General features: G+C 39.7%; 2 protein-coding genes across 2 annotated transcripts in view; one reads left to right on the forward strand and one right to left on the reverse strand.

The window, feature by feature from the left end:
• Window positions 1-6,513, forward strand: part of dmxl2 (Dmx-like 2) — a 157,559-nt gene extending 151,046 nt beyond the window's left edge. Inside the window, exons 50-53 of the mRNA XM_034163715.1 lie at window positions 788-879; window positions 1,765-1,817; window positions 1,908-2,125; window positions 5,885-6,513. Of these exons, the coding sequence (XP_034019606.1) occupies window positions 788-879; window positions 1,765-1,817; window positions 1,908-2,125; window positions 5,885-6,094 (573 nt within the window). The 3' untranslated portion in view covers window positions 6,095-6,513. The remainder of the gene's footprint in view (window positions 1-787; window positions 880-1,764; window positions 1,818-1,907; window positions 2,126-5,884) is intronic.
• A 5,961-nt stretch (window positions 6,514-12,474) lies between these two features.
• Window positions 12,475-23,101, reverse strand: part of gldn (gliomedin) — a 38,561-nt gene continuing 27,934 nt past the window's right edge. Inside the window, exons 7-10 of the mRNA XM_034194311.1 lie at window positions 15,636-15,719; window positions 15,410-15,535; window positions 13,296-13,446; window positions 12,475-13,198 (exon numbers count right to left, since the gene is read on the reverse strand). Of these exons, the coding sequence (XP_034050202.1) occupies window positions 12,733-13,198; window positions 13,296-13,446; window positions 15,410-15,535; window positions 15,636-15,719 (827 nt within the window). The 3' untranslated portion in view covers window positions 12,475-12,732. The remainder of the gene's footprint in view (window positions 13,199-13,295; window positions 13,447-15,409; window positions 15,536-15,635; window positions 15,720-23,101) is intronic.

A 23,101-nucleotide genomic window follows, 5' to 3' on the forward strand; every position in this document is an offset into this window, starting at 1 on the left:
TCCAAAAGGTACCTTTTACTTTGTGTACAACCTTCGAGTCCATTCCTGTCCAGGGCTCCAGTGATTGTCTTCTTTGAGACTGCAATTCCCAACTCAGCTAAGTCATTCACTAGTGTCTTGGCAGTTGTCCTGATGTCTTGAGACACATCTCTTACTAGTTTTCTTTCCACAGTCTTTGAAATCTTTCACTTCCTATGTCTGCCAGGCTTTGAATTTCTTGATGAAACTTGTGACTCCAGTTATTGACACTTGGAAATGCTGTCATAACTCCTTCTGCTTTGTGACCATCAGCAGTTCTATTTCTCAAGTCTAAACTGACTTTTGATGTTTTCTCAAGTGACAGCTCATACCTTTACTGAAGTTGTTATACTGTGTGTTCGTTGGAAGATAACCCACAGTCTTAACTTGATTTAAGTATTACAAAGTCAGGCACATTATTGCACAACAGTGGCTTGTGCTATGGTTCAACAAAAAAGGCCAGTTCTTAAGGGGGCTAATAATTTTGACCCTGTTAGTTTTGGTTTTTGTGAAATATTTTATTTCATTGTACAAAGTAAAATAATGTAAGCATCCAAAATAAAACTAGGTTGTTTAGAAATGCTGGATTGAAAATTCCTTGCTCTGTTAAAAAGGACTTGGGAAAATTTAGAAGAAAACACTATATTTTATAAGGGGGCAGCTGATAATTTTGTCCTCATCTCTAGGACACCTATGAATCTGATCATCTACTCTCGAGTGCCTCTTCTTATTTCACACTTTTGTTTTCTTGTATTTCCTCTGCTATCAGAGTTGGCAGTGCCACAGTAAGACCTGTGGTGATTTTGCCTTCATCACATCATCTAGCCTCATCGCCACGGCAGGACAGTCCAATGACAACAGGTGCTTAATGAACTGGAAAAACAGCATCATTTAAAAAAAAAACCTAGGTTCTGTTGTCCACCTAGTGCAAAGCAGTGTAAAGCCCACCAGCACATGTGTCTTCTAATTTCCATTTGACAGAGTTGTCATTTTTACACCCAGTGCACGTGTCTTCTAAATAATAATACCACTTGGATTCCTGTTGGGGTGTTGGCCTAAAAATGAAGTGTTGTCATGTACAGAATTGGTATATTGACAACATCCATCTCCAGAAATCATTTGCACCTTAGACCACCAAAAAACCTGGTGTAAAGTCAGTTTCTTCTGCTTCTCGCTTTTTCAGTCAAGGTTGCCACAGCAGATGCAATATGGGTCTGCATGTTGATTCGACTCACATTTTATGCTTGATGCCCTTCCTGATGCAACTTCACATTACATGGAGAATTGACACAGGTGGTCTTGAACCGGGAACTTTTTGATTTTTAAACCAGCGCACTAAACCCTTGGCTGCACTGGCACAACCCCAAAAAAACAAAAAGTCTTGTGCGTAAGTGGCTTCACAATGCACATACATTCTGCCTCTACATATCACTTGCAATCAACAGCATCGTATTGGTAAAGTAAAAAAAAAAAAAAAAAAGATGCAGGAGGAAGGAGAAAAAAAAATTGATGAAGAAACAGGTGAAACTCTGATTGATTGAGGAAAAATTAACACAGAAAACCCAACCATTTTTGTCACAGTGCCAGGCTTTGCACTTGTTTGTGACACTCAACTAGCCAAGCGCATTGGTACATGCCCCATATGGTCTTGCACCTTCTGTGCAAGCCCATTGAACATCTGCCATTATAACAGAGCTTATTGTCTCTGTTACCAGTGATTAACCAGTGTTATTATTTTACCTGCAGAAATGTGTGCCTGTGGGATACTCTGATTTCACCAAGCAATACCATGGTCCATGGTAGGAAATGCCAATGAGTCAAACAAGATCATTTTAAAGGTTTTCCTAGTCCTTCAAACTTATTTGTTTTCTCTTCACTCATCCCTTCAGCGTTCCCGTGCCATGAGAACGGCGCCACTGTGTTGCAGTATGCTCCCAAACAGCAGCTGCTCATCACCGGAGGCAGGAAGGGCTTCGTGTGCGTGTTTGACATCCGCCAGAGGCAGCTGCTGCACACTTTCCAGGCTCATGACTCAGCCATCAAGGCCCTGGCACTGGATGCGTTTGAGGATTTCTTTGTCACTGGCTCTGCAGAAGGCAACATGAAGGTGACATGTGACCATCACTCATGACTCACTGATCTGTGACATCCATCAGTTTTTTTTTTTTTTTTTTTAGAGTAATGCAGAAAAGATTAATGCCTCCCTGCTTGATACCATCTCACATTTTTCCCTCACATCCACCACACACACACACTTTGGGCCTGATTTCTAAGATCCCACATAGTGAGTGTTAAATTGTGTGGGAAATCTAAAGTTTTGCATGTTGAGGTTGAGACAGTTTTTTGTGTGACTTGTTAAGACCAACTGTGCAATTGACAGTGGCTTGTAATGTGACATTGACAGTATGTAAATAAGGACTGCAGTGTTTTATTCAGAATATGATTTTAATCAGATTAATATCAGAATATTACTGTCCATGTAAATGCAAGTAGTTGGTGATTCCTTATTCTTCAGCTATAGGCTCATTTCTGGAAAATGACTTTTGATTCCTCATACCTGTGCTATAGCCTCTCAGCCTCTTTCCTCAAAACTGAAATTTCCCTTATTCTCTGCAGTCGATTCTTTTACAAGTTGGAAATTTCTTGTTTTTTTTAAAATAAAAGTCATTGTTCAGGTCAGGAGGCATCGTAAGTAAATCACAGTGGAACCGTGTACATTAAATTGTTTCTGTAAAATGAATTCAGTTCAATTCAATTTTATTTATATAGCGCCAAATCACAACAAACAGTTGCCCCAAGGCGCTTTTTATTGTAAGGCAAGGCCATACAATAATTACGGAAAAACCCCAAAGGTCAAAACGACCCCCTGTGAGCAAGCACTTGGTGACAGTGGGAAGGAAAAACTCCCTTTTAACAGGAAGAAACCTCCAGCAGAACTAGGCTCAGGGAGGGGCAGTCTTCTGCTGGGACTGGTTGGGGCTGAGGGAGAGAACCAGGAAAAAGACATGCTGTGGAGGGGAGCAGAGATCAATCACTAATGATTAAATGCAGAGTGGTGCATACAGAGCAAAAAGAGAAAGAAACACTCAGTGCATCATGGGAACCCCCCAGCAGTCTAAGTCTATAGCAGCATAACTAAGGGATGGTTCAGGGTCACCTGATCCAGCCCTAACTATAAGCTTTAGCAAAAAGGAAAGTTTTAAGCCTAATCTTAAAAGTAGAGAGGGTGTCTGTCTCCCTGATCTGAATTGGGAGCTGGTTCCACAGGAGAGGAGCCTGAAAGCTGAAGGCTCTGCCTCCCATTCTACTCTTACAAACCCTAGGAACTACAAGTAAGCCTGCAGTCTGAGAGCGAAGCGCTCTATTGGGGTGATATGGTGCTATGAGGGCCCTAAGATAAGAAGGGACCTGATTATTCAAAACCTTATAAGTAAGAAGAATAATTTTAAATTCTATTCTAGAATTAACAGGAAGCCAATGAAGAGAGGCCAATATGGGTGAGATATGCTCTCTCCTTCTAGTCCCCGTCAGTACTCTAGCTGCAGCATTTTGAATTAACTGAAGGCTTTTCAGGGAACTTTTAGGACAACCTGATAATAATGAATTACAATAGTCCAGCCTAGAGGAAATAAATGCATGAATTAGTTTTTCAGCATCACTCTGAGACAAGACCTTTCTAATTTTAGAGATATTGCGTAAATGAAAAAAAGCAGTCTTACATATTTGTTTAATATGCGCTTTGAATGACATATCCTGATCAAAAATGACTCCAAGATTTCTCACAGTATTACTAGAGGTCAGGGTAATGCCATCCTTAGTAAGGATCTGGTTAGACACCATGTTTCTAAGATTTGTGGGGCCAAGTACAATAACTTCAGTTTTATCTGAGTTTAAAAGCAGGAAATTAGAGGTCATCCATGTCCTTATGTCTGTAAGACAATCCTGCAGTTTAGCTAATTGGTGTGTATCCTCTGGCTTCATGGATAGATAAAGCTGGGTATCATCTGCGTAACAATGAAAATTTAAGCAATGCCGTCTAATAATACTGCCTAAGGGAAGCATGTATAAAGTGAATAAAATTGGTCCTAGCACAGAACCTTGTGGAACTACATAATTAACCTTAGTCTGTGAAGAAGATTCCCCATTTACATGAACAAATTGTAATCTATTAGATAAATATGATTCAAACCACCGCAGCGCAGTGCCTTTAATACCTATGGCATGTTCTAATCTCTGTAATAAAATTTTATGATCAACAGTATCAAAAGCAGCACTGAGGTCTAACAGAACAAGCACAGAGATGAGTCCACTGTCTGAGGCCATAAGAAGATCATTTGTAACCTTCACTAATGCTGTTTCTGTACTATGATGAATTCTAAAACCTGACTGAAACTCTTCAAATAGACCATTCCTCTGCAGATGATCAGTTAGCTGTTTTACAACTACCCTTTCAAGAATTTTTGAGAGAAAAGGAAGGTTGGAGATTGGCCTATAATTGGCTAAGATAGCTGGGTCAAGTGATGGCTTTTTAAGTAATGGTTTAATTACTGCCATTGAAGCCATAAAAATGAATGAATAAAACAATTATTTGAAACATTTTTTTGTTTGTTTTAGTATTTATCCTTAAGTAGTAGTTAAATCATACTAGCTGGATTACCCGACTTGTCCACCAGAAGAATCCTACCTTTATCCTGTCCCGACCTTATAACCTAACAGATATAAGAACAGACTTGATTCCCTCATAACTGTTCTCAACCTGCTCCTCCAGTACCACATAACCTACGCATTTTCCATCTCTCCCTGCTGATGAGCTCATTCAGGTGTTCACAGCTAATCAAGTACTAACAGACACCTGAAAGAGCTCATCAGCTTGATAGGAGTTGAGAACCCCTGCTTAGACGATTGCCTTACTTCAGTGAAAATCTGGATGTTGAGTAATTTCTTACTTTTAAATTTGGATAAAGATTGAAATGATGGTCCTTGATCCAGTGAGATATAGACACAAGTTTGAACAGCTAACGCTTAACCTCGACTCGTGTGTTATACATCACAGCGATCGAGTGAGGAACCTTGGGGTGATTTTTGGTCCCACCCTGTACTTTGACTTACATATTAGAGAAATCGCTAGGACTGCTTTCTTCCATCTTCGTAATGTAGTGAGGATTCATCCCACCCTGTCTATTGCTGACAGGTAGTCTCTGATTAATGCCTTTATCTCTTCTAGACAGGATTATTGCAACATTCTCTTCTGTGGTTTACCATAATCCAGCATTCAAGGTCTCCAATGGTTCAAAATGCTGCTGCTAGAACTTTGACTAGAAGGAGAAACTTTAATCACATTACAGTGATCTTGACCTCCCCTCATTGGCTTCCTGTCTCTGTGAGGTCTGACTTTAAGGTTTTGTTACTAACTTTGAAAATTATTCATGAACTCGCACCTCCCTACCTTGCTGACCTAATTGCTTGACCTTGCTTGACCTTGCTAAACTCTGCGTACCAGCCTGTGCTCTGCGTTCTCAGGATGCAGGATTACTTTTGTCCCTAAGGTTAAAAACAAGACAGTAGACCACAGAACGTTCTCTTATTGTGTGTTTGCCCTGCGGAATGATCTCTCTAAGGTTAGCGCTTACCCCCTGTGAAGCGCCTTGAATTGAATTGTTAGAACATTTCGATCACCATGAGCTTCTCATTTGTCAGTCTAAAACAGACTCTTGAAAGCTTCAGCAGATTCGCATGGACACGAGGTAACAAAGCTTAAATGACCTATCCCTTGACTTTGAAAAGAACAAGACCCACATGTCTCCCAGTTTACTACAGAAACACTAAATGTGCTGCCTTTTCGTTCTTCTCCTTCTGTTTTCTCCAGGTGTGGAAGCTGGCAGGACATGGGCTCATGCATTCGTTTAGCAGTGAGCACGCCAAGCAGTCCATCTTCCGCAATATCGGCGCCGGTGTCATGCAGGTAGAAACGTGCCCCGGTAACCGTATCTTTACCTGTGGAGCAGACGGCACCTTGAAGATGAGAGTCCTTCCTGACCGCTACAACATCCCGAGCAGCCTGGTGGACATCCTGTAACACTTTTCTTCAAAGGAGAAGCTGCAAAGAAACAGAGAAAGTAAAAAAGCTAAAGTAATGCTCGCTACACTTTAACCGCTTCAATGATGGCAGAAGAGTTGGTCAGAAGATCGCCATGCTTTTTGGATGTCTTCCTTCCAGAGCGTGTAGTGTTTATGGGTTTACCATTCATGGCAATCATATTCAGAATGACAGAGCTGCAAATATTTTTTGTCCCAAAGGCAGAAAGTGAAGTTACAAGTAAACTGTCTCATACTTGATTTTTAAAGCTAGATTTATTGTAATTTTATTGAAGCATCTCTACTCTTAGAGTGTGTCCATAGGGAAGCTATGCATGTCCTGTTCTCCTTCCGCAGTGCAATCACAGGTCTATTGATAGTGCTCTGTAAAAGTGCTCAAGCAGAAATTTAAAAAAAAAAGTGTGTAACTGTTGTCATTTTGTGCCCACAGCAGAAATCTCTTAGCATCTCCTGTAACCAGCACTGTGGTTCGTTATTAAGTCAGTGGCTTCTGGTGTGGATCAACTTGTTGGAATCTGCATTTTGTTTCACCGGTTTTGCCCCCTGCCTGTTTAAACCAGGCTTTTCTCAGCCATCACAGAAGACTTGATGGTGCAATGCTCCAAGAGCGACCCCTCCTCCGCCCCGTTTCACTGGCTGCCCCGGTCCCAGAGTCTGACCCGGCCTGGTTTGGCCCTGGGGCAGGAGTTCACAGTGCTGTGATTGTGTGTGCCACCTGTATGCCTGCCTGCCCACCCGCCCTCACATGCCTGTTCATGTGGCTCGATCACTGCTAGAACATTCCTGTTTGGAGGTTGATGTGTTTGACCCCTGTGGCTGTGATTTCAGTGTTTCCATCTGTCTGGTCCCAACCTAAATGCCCACCCAACGCAGAGCAGAAACAAAGGTTCACTTCTGGTTTTGCACAAACTACTCTTGGTTTTTATAACAAATTAATTTTATTATTTAAATTATTTATATGTTTGTGTTTGTTTGATTGATCATTCCTCTGTAAAAAACAAAACAAAAAAAAACTTTAACTTATTGCCTTTTTATTTTAGGAATGTAAGGGGTTTTACTGTACCTGACTGGGAAATGTGCAACACAGTCTACTGTACGTAAATGTGTGTTACCTCGCTACTTGTTTTTATCATTTTCGTCCATAAGAAATAGATGTTTGCACTCAAATTCTGGAGACACTAAAAGTTTATTTGAAATAAATATGTTATTGAAGAAGAAACTGTTATATACAAATGAATGTCTGGCTTCGTTTGGCCTAGCAGTAAAATGTTTGAAATAGTTTTAATATATAAATTATATAAATATCTATATCTATATATAGATGTGTGTGTGTGTGTGTGTGTGTGTGTGTGTGTGTGTGTGTGTGTGTGTGTGTGTGTGTGTGTGTGAGAGAGAGAGAAACACCACAACAGCTTGCACAAACATAAAATCATTTCTTTATTTTTGCTTTGTATTATACCACTTGGATTAGTTGTAACTTTTGTTAAGTGTGTGTATGGTATTTATTAAAGAATTTTGTGTTTCTCTCCCTGTTTTTGCTCAGTTTGTGGACTACATGTTTTGCTGACTGCCTTTGATCATCCATCTAGGCTTCTTGGTTGTTCAAACATACAAAAAAAAAAAAAGTGGTTTTGTTGACTTTGACCTTTGACCAAACTAACTCCAAAGTCTAATCTCTAGAAACCTATTTAAGTAATATTACCACCAACTTTGAAGGAAATCTGTCCAAGCATTTTTCACTCTTTTTGTCCACAAACACACATGCCAGTGAAAACAAACACCCTGCTCACCGCTACGCCAATGTGTAGGTAAAAAAAAATAAAACTAGAGCACTGCACTCATAGACCCCAGACGTCCACCAACACAAGTTTCCAATTAAACAAAATTTTACCTTGGAAAAAAATTTATGGTCAAATGTCCTGTTAAAAGTGACTTTATATAAGCTAAATTAGATGTGCTTAAATGTCAGGAGTATGTATTTACATCATACACTTGCATCTAAGTTGTTTTTTTTTGTGTGGTGGTGTTAAGTTTTGTTTTGTTTTTGTTTTGTTTTTTTCAGATTTTTCGCTTTCTGAATTCTTTTTCAGATATTTTTCACAGAACATTGATTACACTATGTAACAAATTTTTATTTTTGTTTTGTTCCTGGGTATACAGTGTGTTTTCCTAACCTGTTATGCCTTAAATAAATAGAAAATAGCTGTTATTCCACAGAAACTTTGCTTCTGTGATCAGGACAATGATATTTTGAAATTTGTCTGTTTTCAAAAATATTCTCGATTCGCCTTCACTACTACTGAGTAGTCTTCTAGAATATTCTTTAACTGCTGGAACTGTCCAGAATTTTCTAGAAGTTTCCAGAATTATCTAGAAATTTCAAGAAACTATTAGAACTTTCTAGAACGTAAAAAATAAAATCAAAGTTTGTGCTGAATGTAGTCATTTTTCCATAGACTTTAGACATAAGCAGTTGAAATATAACACTTAGAAGCCAGGAACAAAAATTGTGTTACATAGTGTTATCTTTGCTATTGACACGTTTTTCCTGACTGATTGATGGTGTACAGAAAAACATAAAAACACGAGTGACTGGGGCACTTTTGATTGAGAAATAATGCAAAATGTACACCAAACAATATTCAATATTAAATTCAAATGTCTACAAAATCCAGATCACATCTGGATCAAAATTTGTCAGGCAATAGGGAGTGCCAGTCTGCACCTCACTTTCAAATATGGGAGTAATTGAGGCAAGTTTGATTAAGGTATGGTGTAAAATATACCTTAAATGGGGTTTTCAATGTTAAATTTAAATGGCCACAAAATCTGTAATCTGGATCTAACCCTCATTCGATAAGATACCATCCTACATAATGCTCTCAAATATGAAATTCATTCAGTGTTAAAGATAGGGATTTTTCCAATTTTCTGAGATTCTGCCTGACTTTGTTCTTTGACCTATGACATTAAAAATTTACTCAGCTCTTGCCTATCAGGATATAAAAATTCAGTAAAAATTTCATAATTATATGAAAAATTGTGGGCTCCAGGCTGTTCACAAACTGACAAATGGGCAAAAGCATAACCTCCAACTTCATTGGTGGAGGTAAAGAGTCCAAATACAATGGAAGGTACACTACTGATTCAGTTTTAATTCACTTGATTTAATTCGTTCTGATTTGATATTTTATTTGTTATTTGAGCAGTTTTTTTGTTTTATTTTTTCTCAGTACAAATCTGTAGTAGTCGTTACTTGCACATTGGAAATGAAGGGGAAAGAAACGAACAAGCTCATTTCAGGCAAAGTGCAACTGCAAAACACATTTCTTGATAAAGTGAGGGAAGGAAGAAGAGCGCTAAAGTTACATTCATCCTAAATATTTTCCACAAGGTTGTACATATGACCATGTTATTTGTTTTATACCCCTGATAAACAATCAGAAAACAACAATTTAATATGTTTCTCTGTGGAAGCACTGTCTTGTTGACAACCACACCTGTTCCTAATCCATCATCAAGCCAGCAGGTGGCATGCAGGTCTATATGCTATTACACAAGCAAAACATTTGCTATTTCAGTTTGAATGACTTTGTTCTCATTATATGTTCTTTCAATTTGGTTTTGTTTAATGGGATGAAAAAATTTCTAAATCTACACATTCACTCATTGTGTTTTAGTGTACATGCCTAGGATTACCCAGTGCCAAGTTGCTTCATTAAAGGCAGGTAGAACGTATACATGTAAAAAATAATAAAGCGGGACAGTGCCCAGCTAGGTCCATATCAAAAATACATCTAGGATAGTTATGCAAATATTTTCAACAATGTAATATAACACACTTTTCCTTAAAAGGTCAACTTATATGTTGTGTTACAGCTGTTTGACAGAAATCTTTCCACACAGTTATTCCAGAATCTCACATGAATACAGCACTACATCACAAAACATGATTATTGATGTGTAGGTTGATGTCTTCCTCGGTGACACTGTGAAAACATGACATTTAACGGAGGACAGTTCTGTATGGAAGTAAATCTGTGCCATCAGAGTTTTTTTTACTAAGGTTGAATTTTTTTAACATCAAAATCAGTTTGAAGTTGAATTTCTAAGGTTGAATTTATTTAGCATCAAAATATTCAGCCTCAAAAAACTTCAACCTAAAAAAGATTCAACCTCAAAAAAAAAAAAAAAAAAGGGAGAAGCAGTCCATCCCTGTGTCAGTCATCCGACGTTCAAGGCTCCTTCACACATAGTAATGCGAAGTTTGGACAAATACGGCGAAATAGCGCAAAACAGTTTGAATTTGCGCACCACGAGACATCGCACCGACGGGCAGACGTGCACGATCCCAGTGCAGGGGCTTATGCACGCGACAGTGTCTTTTGTGCAGGAACAGTGCAAGGTGCACCACATCACACCGCTTATGTGGAATAAATAAAAAACAAAAAGAAAACACATACCAACCACGGGAATGGAACCTGTGCCTTCCAAAAGCTCTGATTACCAGTCAGCAACTTTACCACTGAACTATTCTTTGAAAGCTGCATGAATCTGCCTCATATCAGGAAGGACATGGAAGTATTACAAAAAATTAAAATCACACACCATATAAAAACACTGCATTTATCAAGTGAGCAATACAAATATGACCTGTCTGTTCCTCTGTAGATGACCCATGGTCACAGACATATTGACATGAAATTGAATTTTTTTTAGCTTGATTTTTTTTTTTTTTTTTTTTTTTTTTTTTTTTTTTGGTTGAATTGTTTTTTTTAGGTTGAGTTTTTGAGGCTGAATACTTTGATGCTAAACAAATTCAACCGTAGAAATTCAACTTCAAACTCTGATGGCACAGATTTACTTCCATAGTTCTGATGGGCGACAATGTTGAAGCTGGTGACAAACAAAAAAGGCTGCTTTTCTTTTTGTACTGGTGGCAGTCCCAAGAAACGTATTCATTCTTTTGGAAATATTAATCTTTTTTCATCATCTTCTGTAAAAACTGACAGAAGACTGAACACATCTCTCCAAAGTGAAGTGATTTAAGTAAACTGCAAACCTTATTCTGTGTTTTTCCTGCAGTCCGGTTAATTTCATCATAACAACTCAAAATAGAGTTTGTTTGAAGTGTGTCATAAAGACAGAATATTCAGCAATTGCAAAAATGTCTGTGCCATACTGTGATTTATTTGCTATGATGTCTGGTTTCACAAAAATACATGTGAACACTTGTTCAATCCAGGATTAAATATTTTTGGATTGTGTGACTCCTGTGACTCCTTAAAATTGTTTTTCCTGTGTAGGTTTGACTTTGTTTCTCATTGCTTCTGATGGGGGAGTTATATAAGGTTTTACATGTAGTTTATCTTCTTGCTTTTAAAAACCCTGCACGTCGCTGCCGCCATCATGCTTGACTGTGGAGATGTGTTCGTGATTATGTCCGGCGCTTGAACTTGAACTTGGATTCAACTAGAATTCTTACAGCTGCTATAATAATCTCCAGCTGAGATGCTACATGGGTTTTTGTCACTGAAGTTTGTTGTGTCAAGGCTGTTGGAGATCTCTTGAGTGGCATCACTCAAAAGATTTCTTTTTTTATTTTTTTATTTATTGTTTTAGGACAATCTGGTTTCATTATGTTTCATTACAGCTGCCACACTCCACATTTATTTGATTGATTTCAGCAGACTATTCTTCAACTTTGAAGTTTTTCTGTGTCCATCGCCTGACGTGCTATTCAACGATGCTTCATGTTACAGCGTTGTACCATTTTAAAGTATATTCTGTCTTACATTAAATTAAACACTGTGTGCTGAGTACCAAGAGGAGGTCCACTTTTATACGTATATAAGGTGATGGATGGAATCACAAGGTGTACATTATCATCCCAAGATTTAACACCATGATATCTGATGTGATGCTGATAACGAGTCACTCTATGCAAAGGTAAATGCAAATGTGCAGCCTGCCTGGTCAGATAATTATGAATTTGATGGTTATGTACAAAATAATATTTAATGATGGAAGGCCACTTAATATCATAGAGAGCTCTGAAAACAAACGTACAAGTCAAGAAAATATTTATATGGAAAATATTTAAGAGTTGCAATTTAAAAAACAGAGGTGCACTTGGAACACAAGGTTTCGAACGAGCAGCTATTCAAGCAATTTTTTTCTGTAGAAGAAATATTTTGTTTATATAAGTTGCAAGGTACTTCCCCATACAATATTACAATAACTTAAATATGAAAAAACTAAACTATAATATAATGTTAAAAGACATTTGTGATGTTTTAAATATCTTATTTTGCTTATGATTCCTATTGACTTGTTTATTTTTTACAAACATGATCAATATGTTCTCTCCAAGACAGTTTGAGGTGTTAAAACTAAATAAATTCCTTGACTTAAAGTAACACACAGGACCAAAATATATGAAAATAAATGGCTGTGTGATGTTAAACTGGTGGAATTTGTCTGCAATGAATAAACTTTTATATTTGTATTGAATTTGGGTCACTTTGTAGAGATTAAAAAGGTTAAATTTCCCTTTGTATGAATACTTTGTGTGCGAGCTGCGCATGGGTCTTTGATGGTCAGGTGGGATAAAGGTTCTCAGTCATCAGAGATGAAGTGGACCACATAGAGCCTTACGTAGCTTTGGTCCCACACATATAAATGTCTGTCCTTAGGACTGTAGGAGAGCATTGCCAGAACACCACCTGGAGACCTCAGATCAAAGGTCACATTAACCGGCTTTCCCTTCAGCAGGTCAAAAGCAAAGTTGATTCTCATGTCCTTGTCGTCGGTAACGTACAGGACACCACATGCAACAAAAGCATTACCAGCCTTTGTGCGTGGGTAAGTGGTGTTCATGTACGAGGTGACTGAGAAGGTCTTCTGGTCCATCTGTGCCACCATGACACTCTCATCCTCGCTGGAGGCGTAGATCAGCCACAATCCATTCTCATCTACAGCCAGTTTGAAGTAGGTCTTGGAGTTGTGGAACAAGTAGGAGAGGTTGTGATATGAAGCGTTGTCTATGGTGAGCGTTTGAAGCCTCTTGGAGTGAAAGTCAAATCTGTAAACAAACAAGGTGTCACTTGGAGGAAAATGTAACAGCAAGGTGAATACGTAGAACAGAGTCTCATTTTGCATGACACTGTCAAATGTGTAACCTGGCTATGCGCGAGGTGCCAGCGATGTGATAATAGAAAGAACCGTTGTGAACAATGTGGCCACAACCCTGGTAGAACTTCCTCACATCCACAAATTCACTGCTCCTGTTATGGAAAGCGGCAGTGTTTTTGTACTCCTTCAACACACGACCTGAGGAAGAACAAGTAAAATCTTCATTAATAGAAGTGAATGTTAAAAAAGAAATTATTAGTGCAATCACAGACATCACGCCTGAAGACCCCTCATTAGTTTACTGGTTGAGAAATATGAAGATACAATGATAAGTTAAAGTATTTTTGCCCATCACATACAGTTCATTCCATGTAGTTTGAAAGATATAAATACAGTCTGACAATAATAATTGGTTTAAAAAATGCTTTAAGGATTTTAGCCTTGTACTTGAGTCCATCAAGTCCATCATGAGTGCTTTACCAGATCTAAAGGCCAAAGTATTGAAAATGTCCTAATTACACTTTTAAAATCATTTAGTTTTTCAGGTATTTATATGGTTTGTGATTAAATTGCATCCATGTGTTGATATGGCACACATTTTGTGTCTTATGTCATTTACTGAACTCAAGAGGGTATAAAGACAATGGGGCATGTGTGGCCTTGAACCATGGATCTTATTGTTTCATACACTACCATATTGCCTTGATCAGGTCTAATAAGTTGAGTAAATTTCTTATAAGTCTGTTAGATAGTAAAACAGTCTATTTTCTACTGTTAACATTCTTTAAAAATGTCCTCACTCTGATCCTTTACCAGATCTACTCTAAGACTTCAGATCTTTAAGATAAGATAAATAAACTTTATTGATCCTGCAGTGGGGAAAATCACTTGTTGCAGCAGCAAGAGTTGTACAGTAGAAAAGAAAAATATTTACATTAAAGAAGGTGCATAAATATGTATAAAGCCCCCATCCCGCATAGCAAGAATGTGCAGGAACCAGGCTGAAATGGCAGATATTACCATTATCGGATGCATTTGGGAGGGAAAGAGGCGTGGTCAGCAGTGTTAGAACACATCCAGATTACCTCGTCCACACCTACATGATGGCATCCAAAGCGCATCTAGACAACAGCTTAGATGATACAGACTGCCATCAGACGGCCATAGAAGGCGTTGAAGACTGCCCGATGTCCAAATGTCGGGATGACAAACACGAGACCGGAGTGGGAGGGAGCACTGTGTTCCTCAGTTCACCTCAGGAGCACAACACAACTCTGTGTACACCGTGATGTCAGTTGGATTATCACATGGGCTTTAATTTTTGCAGCTGAGGTGAGGCTTTAAACCACAGGCTGTGGTTTGGATCCTGTGCGCTCTGTGCTGTGAAAGGGCCGTGGTTCCGTGTTGGAGGTGAGTTTCATGTTTAATGATGTTGTCACAGCCTGGTGATACAGTTCCACGTCACATCTCCTACAGAGTTTAGATGGTGATCAGGTAATAATATGTATATTACAGCGGTGAAATCCATTCAGCTGATGTGTGTGATGACGTATTACTGCACATGAGACCAGGGAGAGGCGCAGCGGCACACAGTGCATTCGGTTTGATTGTGCACTGTTCACACCCACTGTACATGATGAATGTGTGCCACATACATGTTACTACATATCAACATGTCCTTTGCCTTCCCTGGCCAGGGTCCAGTGCAGGTGGACATCTGTGGCACAACATGCCGACAGGCTTTACTGTGACTGACCGATCTCAGAGCTCAATGAACCGCAATCAGATTGTTTCAGATGCTGTTTTGATGCCGTCAGTATATGTAGACTGTAATCAGATGATGCAAAGACTGCACATAGACCACGGTCAGATGTGTGTTCCATCTCGATGGCGTCAAGGGTGTTTTGAACACACTCGCAACAACTGAGCGAATGGGACCAAATATGTAGATGCTCACAGACAGCCGTCCGTTGGTCTTCGGACCGCAAGTCAATATTTCCTGAATCTGTCCGGATGTGTTATTCTGACGCAATTTGGCCTCAGTCGGCGTATGTGTGATGGGGGTATGAGCTTTTCATGAAAATCCAACCTCTTTTTCACATTTTCATTAAAATGTTCTTCCTCTCTCTTCCTGCTCTAAAACATGTGGCTGAGTGATTACCAGAAAAGTGTTCTGCGACCCATATATGCTCGTCATCCAGCTGTGCAGTGTCTTTCATCCAGGTGCCGAATGTGGTCTCCATTTGTGTCATGTTCCTGGGGTTGATCAGCGACTTAATCAGGCACTCTGAGGGGCAAGCAAAAATTTAAAATTTAAAATTAGATGTACAGTTTCTCCCACATAATATCCATTTATTGTGAGGACATTTTTTAGTCTAAAAGCGTACCTTTCATTTTGGTTGACTTCTCTTGGTGTTTGAGAGCCTCTTGATGAGATGAGGTTTCATCATTTGGAACACTGTGTAATGGCCCTGTTACAAATACTTTGAGTTCAATGTGGTAACATGAAAAGCTTAAAGAATGTTTTCTCACATTATCTCTAGTAGTTACTTTTGGTTTTATTTGTAAAGATATTTAGTGAATTGCATTTTGTTAAGTGCTCAAACCATGATCAGTGACCCAAAAACTACCAGCATGGACAAACCAAATCAAAATCAAATCAAATCAATTTTATTTATATAGCGCCAAATCACAACAAACAGTTGCCCCAAGGCACTTTATATTGTAAGGCAAGGCCATACAATAATTACGGAAAAACCCAACGGTCAAAACGACCCCCTGTGAGCAAGCACTTGGCGACAGTGGGAAGGAAAAACTCCCTTTTAACAGGAAGAAACCTCCAGCAGAACCAGGCTTAGGGAGGGGCAGTCTTCTGCTGGGACTGGTTGGGGCTGAGGGAGAGAACCAGGAAAAAGACATGCTGTGGAGGGGAGCAGAGATCAATCACTAATGATTAAATGCAGAGTGGTGCATACAGAGCAAAAAGAGAAAGAAACACTCAGTGCATCATGGGAACCCCCCAGCAGTCTAAGTCTATAGCAGCATAACTAAGGGATGGTTCAGGGTCACCTGATCCAGCCCTAACTGGATAAGATAAGATGGGACCTGATTATTCAAAACCTTATAAGTAAGAAGAAGAATTTTAAATTCTATTCTACAACCCCTGGCAAAAATTATGGAATCACTGGCCTCGGAGGATGTTCATTCAGTTATTTAATTTTGTAGAAAAAAAGCAGATCACAGACATGACACAAAACTAAAGTCATTTCAAATGGCAACATTCTGGCTTTAAGAAAAACTTTAAGAAATCTGGAAAAAAAATTGTGGCAGTCAGTAACGGTTACTTTTTTAGACCAAGCAAAAGGAAAAAAATATGGAATCACTCAATTCTGAGGAAAAAATTATGGAATCATGAAAACAAAAGAACGCTCCAACACATCACTAGTATTTTGTTGCACCACCTCTGGCTTTTATAACAGCTTGCAGTCTCTGAGGCATGGACTTAATGAGTGACAAACAGTACTCTTCATCAATCTGGCTCCAACTTTCTCTGATTGCTGTTGCCAGATCAGCTTTGCATGTTGGAGCCTTGTCATGGACCATTTTCTTCAACTTCCACCAAAGATTTTCAATTGGATTAAGATCCGGACTATTTGCAGGCCATGACATTGACCCTATGTGTCTTTTTGCAAGGAATGTTTTCACAGTTTTTGCTCTATGGCAAGATGCATTATCATCTTGAAAAATGATTTCATCATCCCCAAACATCCTTTCAATTGATGGGATAAGAAAAGTGTCCAAAATATCAATGTAAACTTGTGCATTTATTGATGATGTAATGACAGCCATCTCCCCAGTGCCTTTACCTGACATGCAGCCCCATATCATCAATGACTGTGGAAATTTACATGTTCTCTTCAGGCAGTCGTCTTTATAAATCTCATTGGAATGGCACCAAACAAAAGTTCCAGCATCATCACCTTGCCCAATGCAGATTCGAGATTCATCATTGAATATGACTTTCATCCAGTCATCCACAGTCCACGACTGCTTTTCCTTAGCCCATTGTAACCTTATTTTTTTCTGTTTAGGTGTTAATGATGGCTTTCGTTTAGCTTTTCTGTATGTAAATCCCATTTCCTTTAGGCGGTTTCTTATAGTTCGGTCACAGACGTTGACTCCAGTTTCCTCCCATTCGTTCCTCATTTGTTTTGTTGTGCATTTTCGATTTTTGAGACATATTGCTTTAAGTTTTCTGTCTTGACGCTTTAATGTCTTCCTTGGTCTACCAGTATGTTTGCCTTTAACAACCTTCCCATGTTGTTTGTATTTGGTCCAGAGTTTAGACACAGCTGACTGTGAACAACCAACATCTTTTGCAACACTGCGTGATGATTTAGCCTCTTTTAAGAGTTTGATAATCCTCTTCTTTGTTTCAATTCAATCAATCAATCAATCAATCAACTTTTTTCTTATATAGCGCCAAATCACAACAAACAGTTGCCCCAAGGCACTCCATATTGTAAGGCAAGGCCATACAATAATTATGAAAAACCCCAACGGTCAAAACGACCCCCTATGAGCAAGCACTTGGCAACAGTGGGAAGGAAAAACTCCCTTTTAACAGGAAGAAACCTCCAGCAGAACCAGGCTCAGGAAGGGGCAGTCTTCTGCTGAGACTGGTTGGGGCTGAGGGAAAAAACCAGGAAAAAGACATGCCGTGAAGGGGGGCAGAGATCGATCACTAATGATTAAATGCAGAGTGATGCATACGGAGCAAAAAGAGAAAGAAACAGTGCATCATGGGAACCCCCCCACAATCTACGTCTAAAGCAGCATAACCAAGGGATGGTCCAGGGTCACCCGACCCAGCCCTAACTATAAGCCTTAGCGAAAAGGAAAGTTTTAAGCCTAATCTTAAAAGTAGAGAGGGTATCTGTCTCCCTGATCTGAATTGGGAGCTGGTTCCACAGGAGAGGAGCCTGAAAGCTGAAGGCTCTGCCTCCCATTCTACTCTTACAAACCCTAGGAACTACAAGTAAGCCTGCAGTCTGAGAGCGAAGCGAGGTCCCTAAGCGAGGTCCCTAAGCGAGGTCCCTAAGATAAGATGGGACCTGATTATTCAAAACCTTATAAGTAAGAAGAAGAATTTTAAATTCTATTCTAGAATTAACAGGAAGCCAATGAAGAGAGGCCAACACGGGTGAGATATGCTCTCTCCTGCTAGTCCCCGTCAGTACTCTAGCTGCAGCATTCTGAACCAACTGAAGGCTTTTTAGGGAACTTTTAGGACAACCTGATAATAATGAATTACAATAGTCCAGCCTAGAGGAAATAAATGCATGAATTAGTTTTTCAGCATCACTCTGAGACAAGACCTTTCTGATTTTAGAGATATTGCGTAAATGCAAAAAGGCAGTCCTACATATTTGTTTAATATGCGCTTTGAATGACATATCCTGATCAAAAATGACTCCAAGATTTCTCACAGTATTACTAGAGATCAGGGAAATGCCATCCAGAGTAACGATCTGGTTAGACACCATGCTTCTAAGATTTGTGGGGCCAAGTACAATAACTTCAGTTTTATCTGAGTTTAAAAGCAGGAAATTAGAGGTCATCCATGTCTTTATGTCTGTAAGACAATCCTGCAGTTTAGCTAATTGGTGTGTGTCCTTCATGGATAGATAAAGCTGGGTATCATCTGCGTAACAATGAAAATTTAAGCAATACCGTCTAATAATACTGCCTAAGGGAAGCATGTATAAAGTGAATAAAATTGGTCCTAGCACAGAACCTTGTGGAACTCCATAATTAACTTTAGTCTGTGAAGAAGATTCCCCATTTACATGAACAAACTGTAATCTATTAGACAAATATGATTCAAACCACTGCAGCGCAGTGCCTTTAATACCTATGACATGCTCTAATCTCTGTAATAAAATTTTATGGTCAACAGTATCAAAAGCAGCACTGAGGTCCAACAGAACAAGCACAGAGATAAGTCCACTGTCCGAAGCCATAAGAAGATCATTTGTAACCTTCACTAATGCTGTTTCTGTACTATGATGAATTCTAAAACCTGACTGAAACTCTTCAAATAGACCATTCCTCTGCAGGTGATCAGTTAGCTGTTTTACAACTACCCTCTCAAGAATCTTTGAGAGAAAAGGAAGGTTGGAGATTGGCCTATAATTAGCTAAGATAGCTGGGTCAAGTGATGGCTTTTTAAGTAATGGTTTAATTACTGCCACCTTAAAGGCCTGTGGTACATAACCAACTAACAAAGATAGATTGATCATATTTAAGATTGAAGCATTAAATAATGGTAGGACTTCCTTGAGCAGCCTGGCAGGAATGGGGTCTAATAAACATGTTGATGGTTTGGATGAAGTAACTAATGAAAATAACTCAGACAGAACAATCGGAGAGAAAGAGTCTAACCAAATACCGGCATCACTGAAAGCAGCCAAAGATAACGATACATCTTTGGGATGGTTATGAGTAATTTTTTCTCTAATAGTCAAAATTTTGTTAGCAAAGAAAGTCATGAAGTCATTACTAGTTAAAGTTAATGGAATACTCAGCTCAATAGAGCTCTGACTCTTTGTCAGCCTAGCTACAGTGCTGAAAAGAAACCTGAGGTTATTCTTATTTTCTTCAATTAGTGATGAGTAGAAAGATGTCCTAGCTTTACGGAGGGCTTTTTTATAGAGCAACAAACTCTTTTTCAGGCTAAGTGAAGATCTTCTAAATTAGTGAGACGCCATTTCCTCTCCAACTTACGGGTTATCTGCTTTAAGCTACGAGTTTGTGAGTTATACCACGGAGTCAGACACTTCTGATTTAAAGCTCTCTTTTTCAGAGGAGCTACAGCATCCAAAGTTGTCTTCAAAGAGGAGATACTCTAACTCCCTTACAGAGTTTAGGTAGCTACTCTGCTCTGTGTTGGTATATGACATTAGAGAACATAACGAAGGAATCATATCCTTAAACCTAGTTACAGCGCTTTCTGAAAGACTTCTAGTGTAATGAAACTTATTCCCCACTGCAGGGTAGTCCATCAGGGTAAATGTAAATGTTATTAAAAAATGATCAGACAGAAGGGAGTTTTCAGGGAATACTGTTAAGTCTTCTATTTCCATACCATAAGTCAGAACAAGATCTAAGATATGATTAAAGTGGTGGGTGGACTCATTTACTTTTTGAGCAAAGCCGATAGAGTCTAATAATAGATTAAATGCAGTGTTGAGGCTGTCATTCTCAGCATCTGTGTGGATGTTAAAATCGCCCACTATAATTATCTTATCTGAGCTAAGCACTAAGTCAGACAAAAGGTCTGAAAATTCACAGAGAAACTCACAGTAACGACCAGGTGGACGATAGATAATAACAAATAAAACTGGTTTTTGGGACTTCCAATTTGGATGGACAAGACTAAGAGACAAGCTTTCAAATGAATTAAAGCTCTGTCTAGGTTTTTGATTAATTAATAAGCTGGAATGGAAGATTGCTGCTAATCCTCCGCCACGGCCCGTACTACGAGCATTCTGACAGTTAGTGTGACTCGGGGGTGTTGACTCATTTAAACTAACATATTCATCCTGCTGTAACCAGGTTTCTGTTAGGCAGAATAAATCAATACGTTGATCAATTATTATATCATTTACCAACAGGGACTTAGAAGAGAGAGATCTAATGTTTAATAGACCACATTTAACTGTTTTAGTCTGTGGTGCAGTTGAAAGTGCTATATTATTTTTTCTTTTTGAATTTTTATGCTTAAATAGATTTTTGCTGGTTATTGGTGGTCTGGGAGCAGGCACCGTCTCTACGGGGATGGGGCAACGAGGGGATGGCAGGGGGAGAGAAGCTGCAGAGAGGTGTGTAAGACCACAGCTCTGCCTCGTGGTCCCAACGCTGGACAGTCACAGTTTGGAGGATCCAAGAAAATTGGCCAGATTTCTAGAAATGAGAGCTGCTCCATCTAAAGTGGGATGGATGCCGTCTCTCCTAACAAGACCAGGTTTTCCCCAGAAGCTTTGCCAATTATCAATGAAGCCCACCTCATTTTTTGGACACCACTCAGACAGCCAGCAATTCAAGGAGAACATGCGGCTAAACATGTCACTCCCGGTCTGATTGGGGAGGGGCCCAGAGAAAACAACAGAGTCCGACATTGTTTTTGCAAAGTTACACACCGATTTAATGTTAATTTTAGTGACCTCCGATTGGCGTAACCGAGTGTCATTACTGCCGACGTGAATTACAATCTTACCAAATTTACGCTTAGCCTTAGCCAGCAATTTCAAATGTCCTTCGATGTCGCCTGCTCTGGCCCCCGGAAGACAACTGACAATGGTTGCTGGTGTCGCTAACTTCACATTTCTCAAAACAGAGTCGCCAATAACCAGAGTTTGATCCTCGGCGAGTGTATCGTCGAGTGGGGAAAAACGGTTAGAGATGTGAACGGGTTGACGGTGTACACGGGGCTTCTGTTTAGGGCTACGCTTCCTCCTCACAGTCACCCAGTCAGCCTGCTTTCCCGACTGCACGGGATCTGCCAGGGGGGAACTAACGGCGGCTAAGCTACCTTGGTCCGCACCGACTACAGGGGCCTGGCTAGCTGTAGAATTTTCCACGGTGCGGAGCCGAGTCTCCAATTCGCCCAGCCTGGCCTCCAAAGCTACGAATAAGCTGCACTTATTACAAGTACCGTTACTGCTAAAGGAGGCCGAGGAATAACTAAACATTTCACACCCAGAGCAGAAAAGTACGGGAGAGACAGGAGAAGCCGCCATGCTAAATCGGCTAAGAGCTAGTAGCTACGCTAAGCTAGTGGATTCCTAAAAACACACAAAGTGAATAATGTGTAAATAATTTAGAGGTGATTCAGCAGAAGGAGTGCCCCAATCAAGGCACCAAACAGGCCATGAAGCAGCACAGGCAACGCACAACAACAGCAAACGCACGACAACAGTGCTAAAATAAAATAAAAACCAACAACAGTGCTAAAATAAAAAAAAAAATAAAAAAAAATAAAAAAAATAAAAAAAATAAAAAAAATAAAAAATAAATTAAAACGAAAGCGTTAGCAAGCTAGTTAGCTTGCCAACGCTGATGAAAGTTAGCTGATAAAAGTGCTCCGTCGCGATGTTTTGACCGTTAGAGGTCTTCCTTAGGCGTTGGAGCACAGTAAAAAAGTAAAAAAAAACTAAAAAGGTAAAAAAGTAAAAAAGTCTTGAAAAAGACTGTTAATTCAAGTCCAAAGCAGGTAGCAGTCTCTGTGTAAACAGTCCCAACAGAGAGCCAAAATTCTGATGCCAACCAAACAATTGACATCTCTCATGTTGGAGCCATGATTCATGTCAGTCCTGTTGGGGAAAGTGTAGTGACACGGACCCACAACAGGGGGCGCAAATGAACGGTCAATAGATGAGCCAAAAGGTAACAATTTAATGTTGTGAATGTGCACAACGACTATACAGACAATCTCAGAATATGATAGCAGTCAATACACAAAGGTGACGTGTGGGCAGGCTCGAGGATAGAAGACGTCTGTCCTGAGAAGAGCCGGAACCACACGATTTCCGCCGCCACCGAACCTGGTGAATACTGGAGCCGCCAAGTCCCGAATTCCCAGGTGATCACCGTCCCCGACTGTCGGATCTGGTACCGCTGGCGAGGAGCACAAACAGTGAGATGTGGGTGTGTGCACACCCAGTAACAAAAACAGTCAGAAGGTGGGAAGTCACCTCCACCTCTAATCACACACTCGTGCAGCTCCTGTTAAAGCACTTATCTGGTTTGGGTGTGAAGCGAAGCCGTCGCTGTTCACACCAAATGCCAATCC

The sequence above is a fragment of the Thalassophryne amazonica genome, chromosome 2, assembly GCF_902500255.1.
Source record: "Thalassophryne amazonica chromosome 2, fThaAma1.1, whole genome shotgun sequence".
Classification (NCBI taxonomy): Eukaryota; Metazoa; Chordata; class Actinopteri; order Batrachoidiformes; family Batrachoididae; genus Thalassophryne; species Thalassophryne amazonica.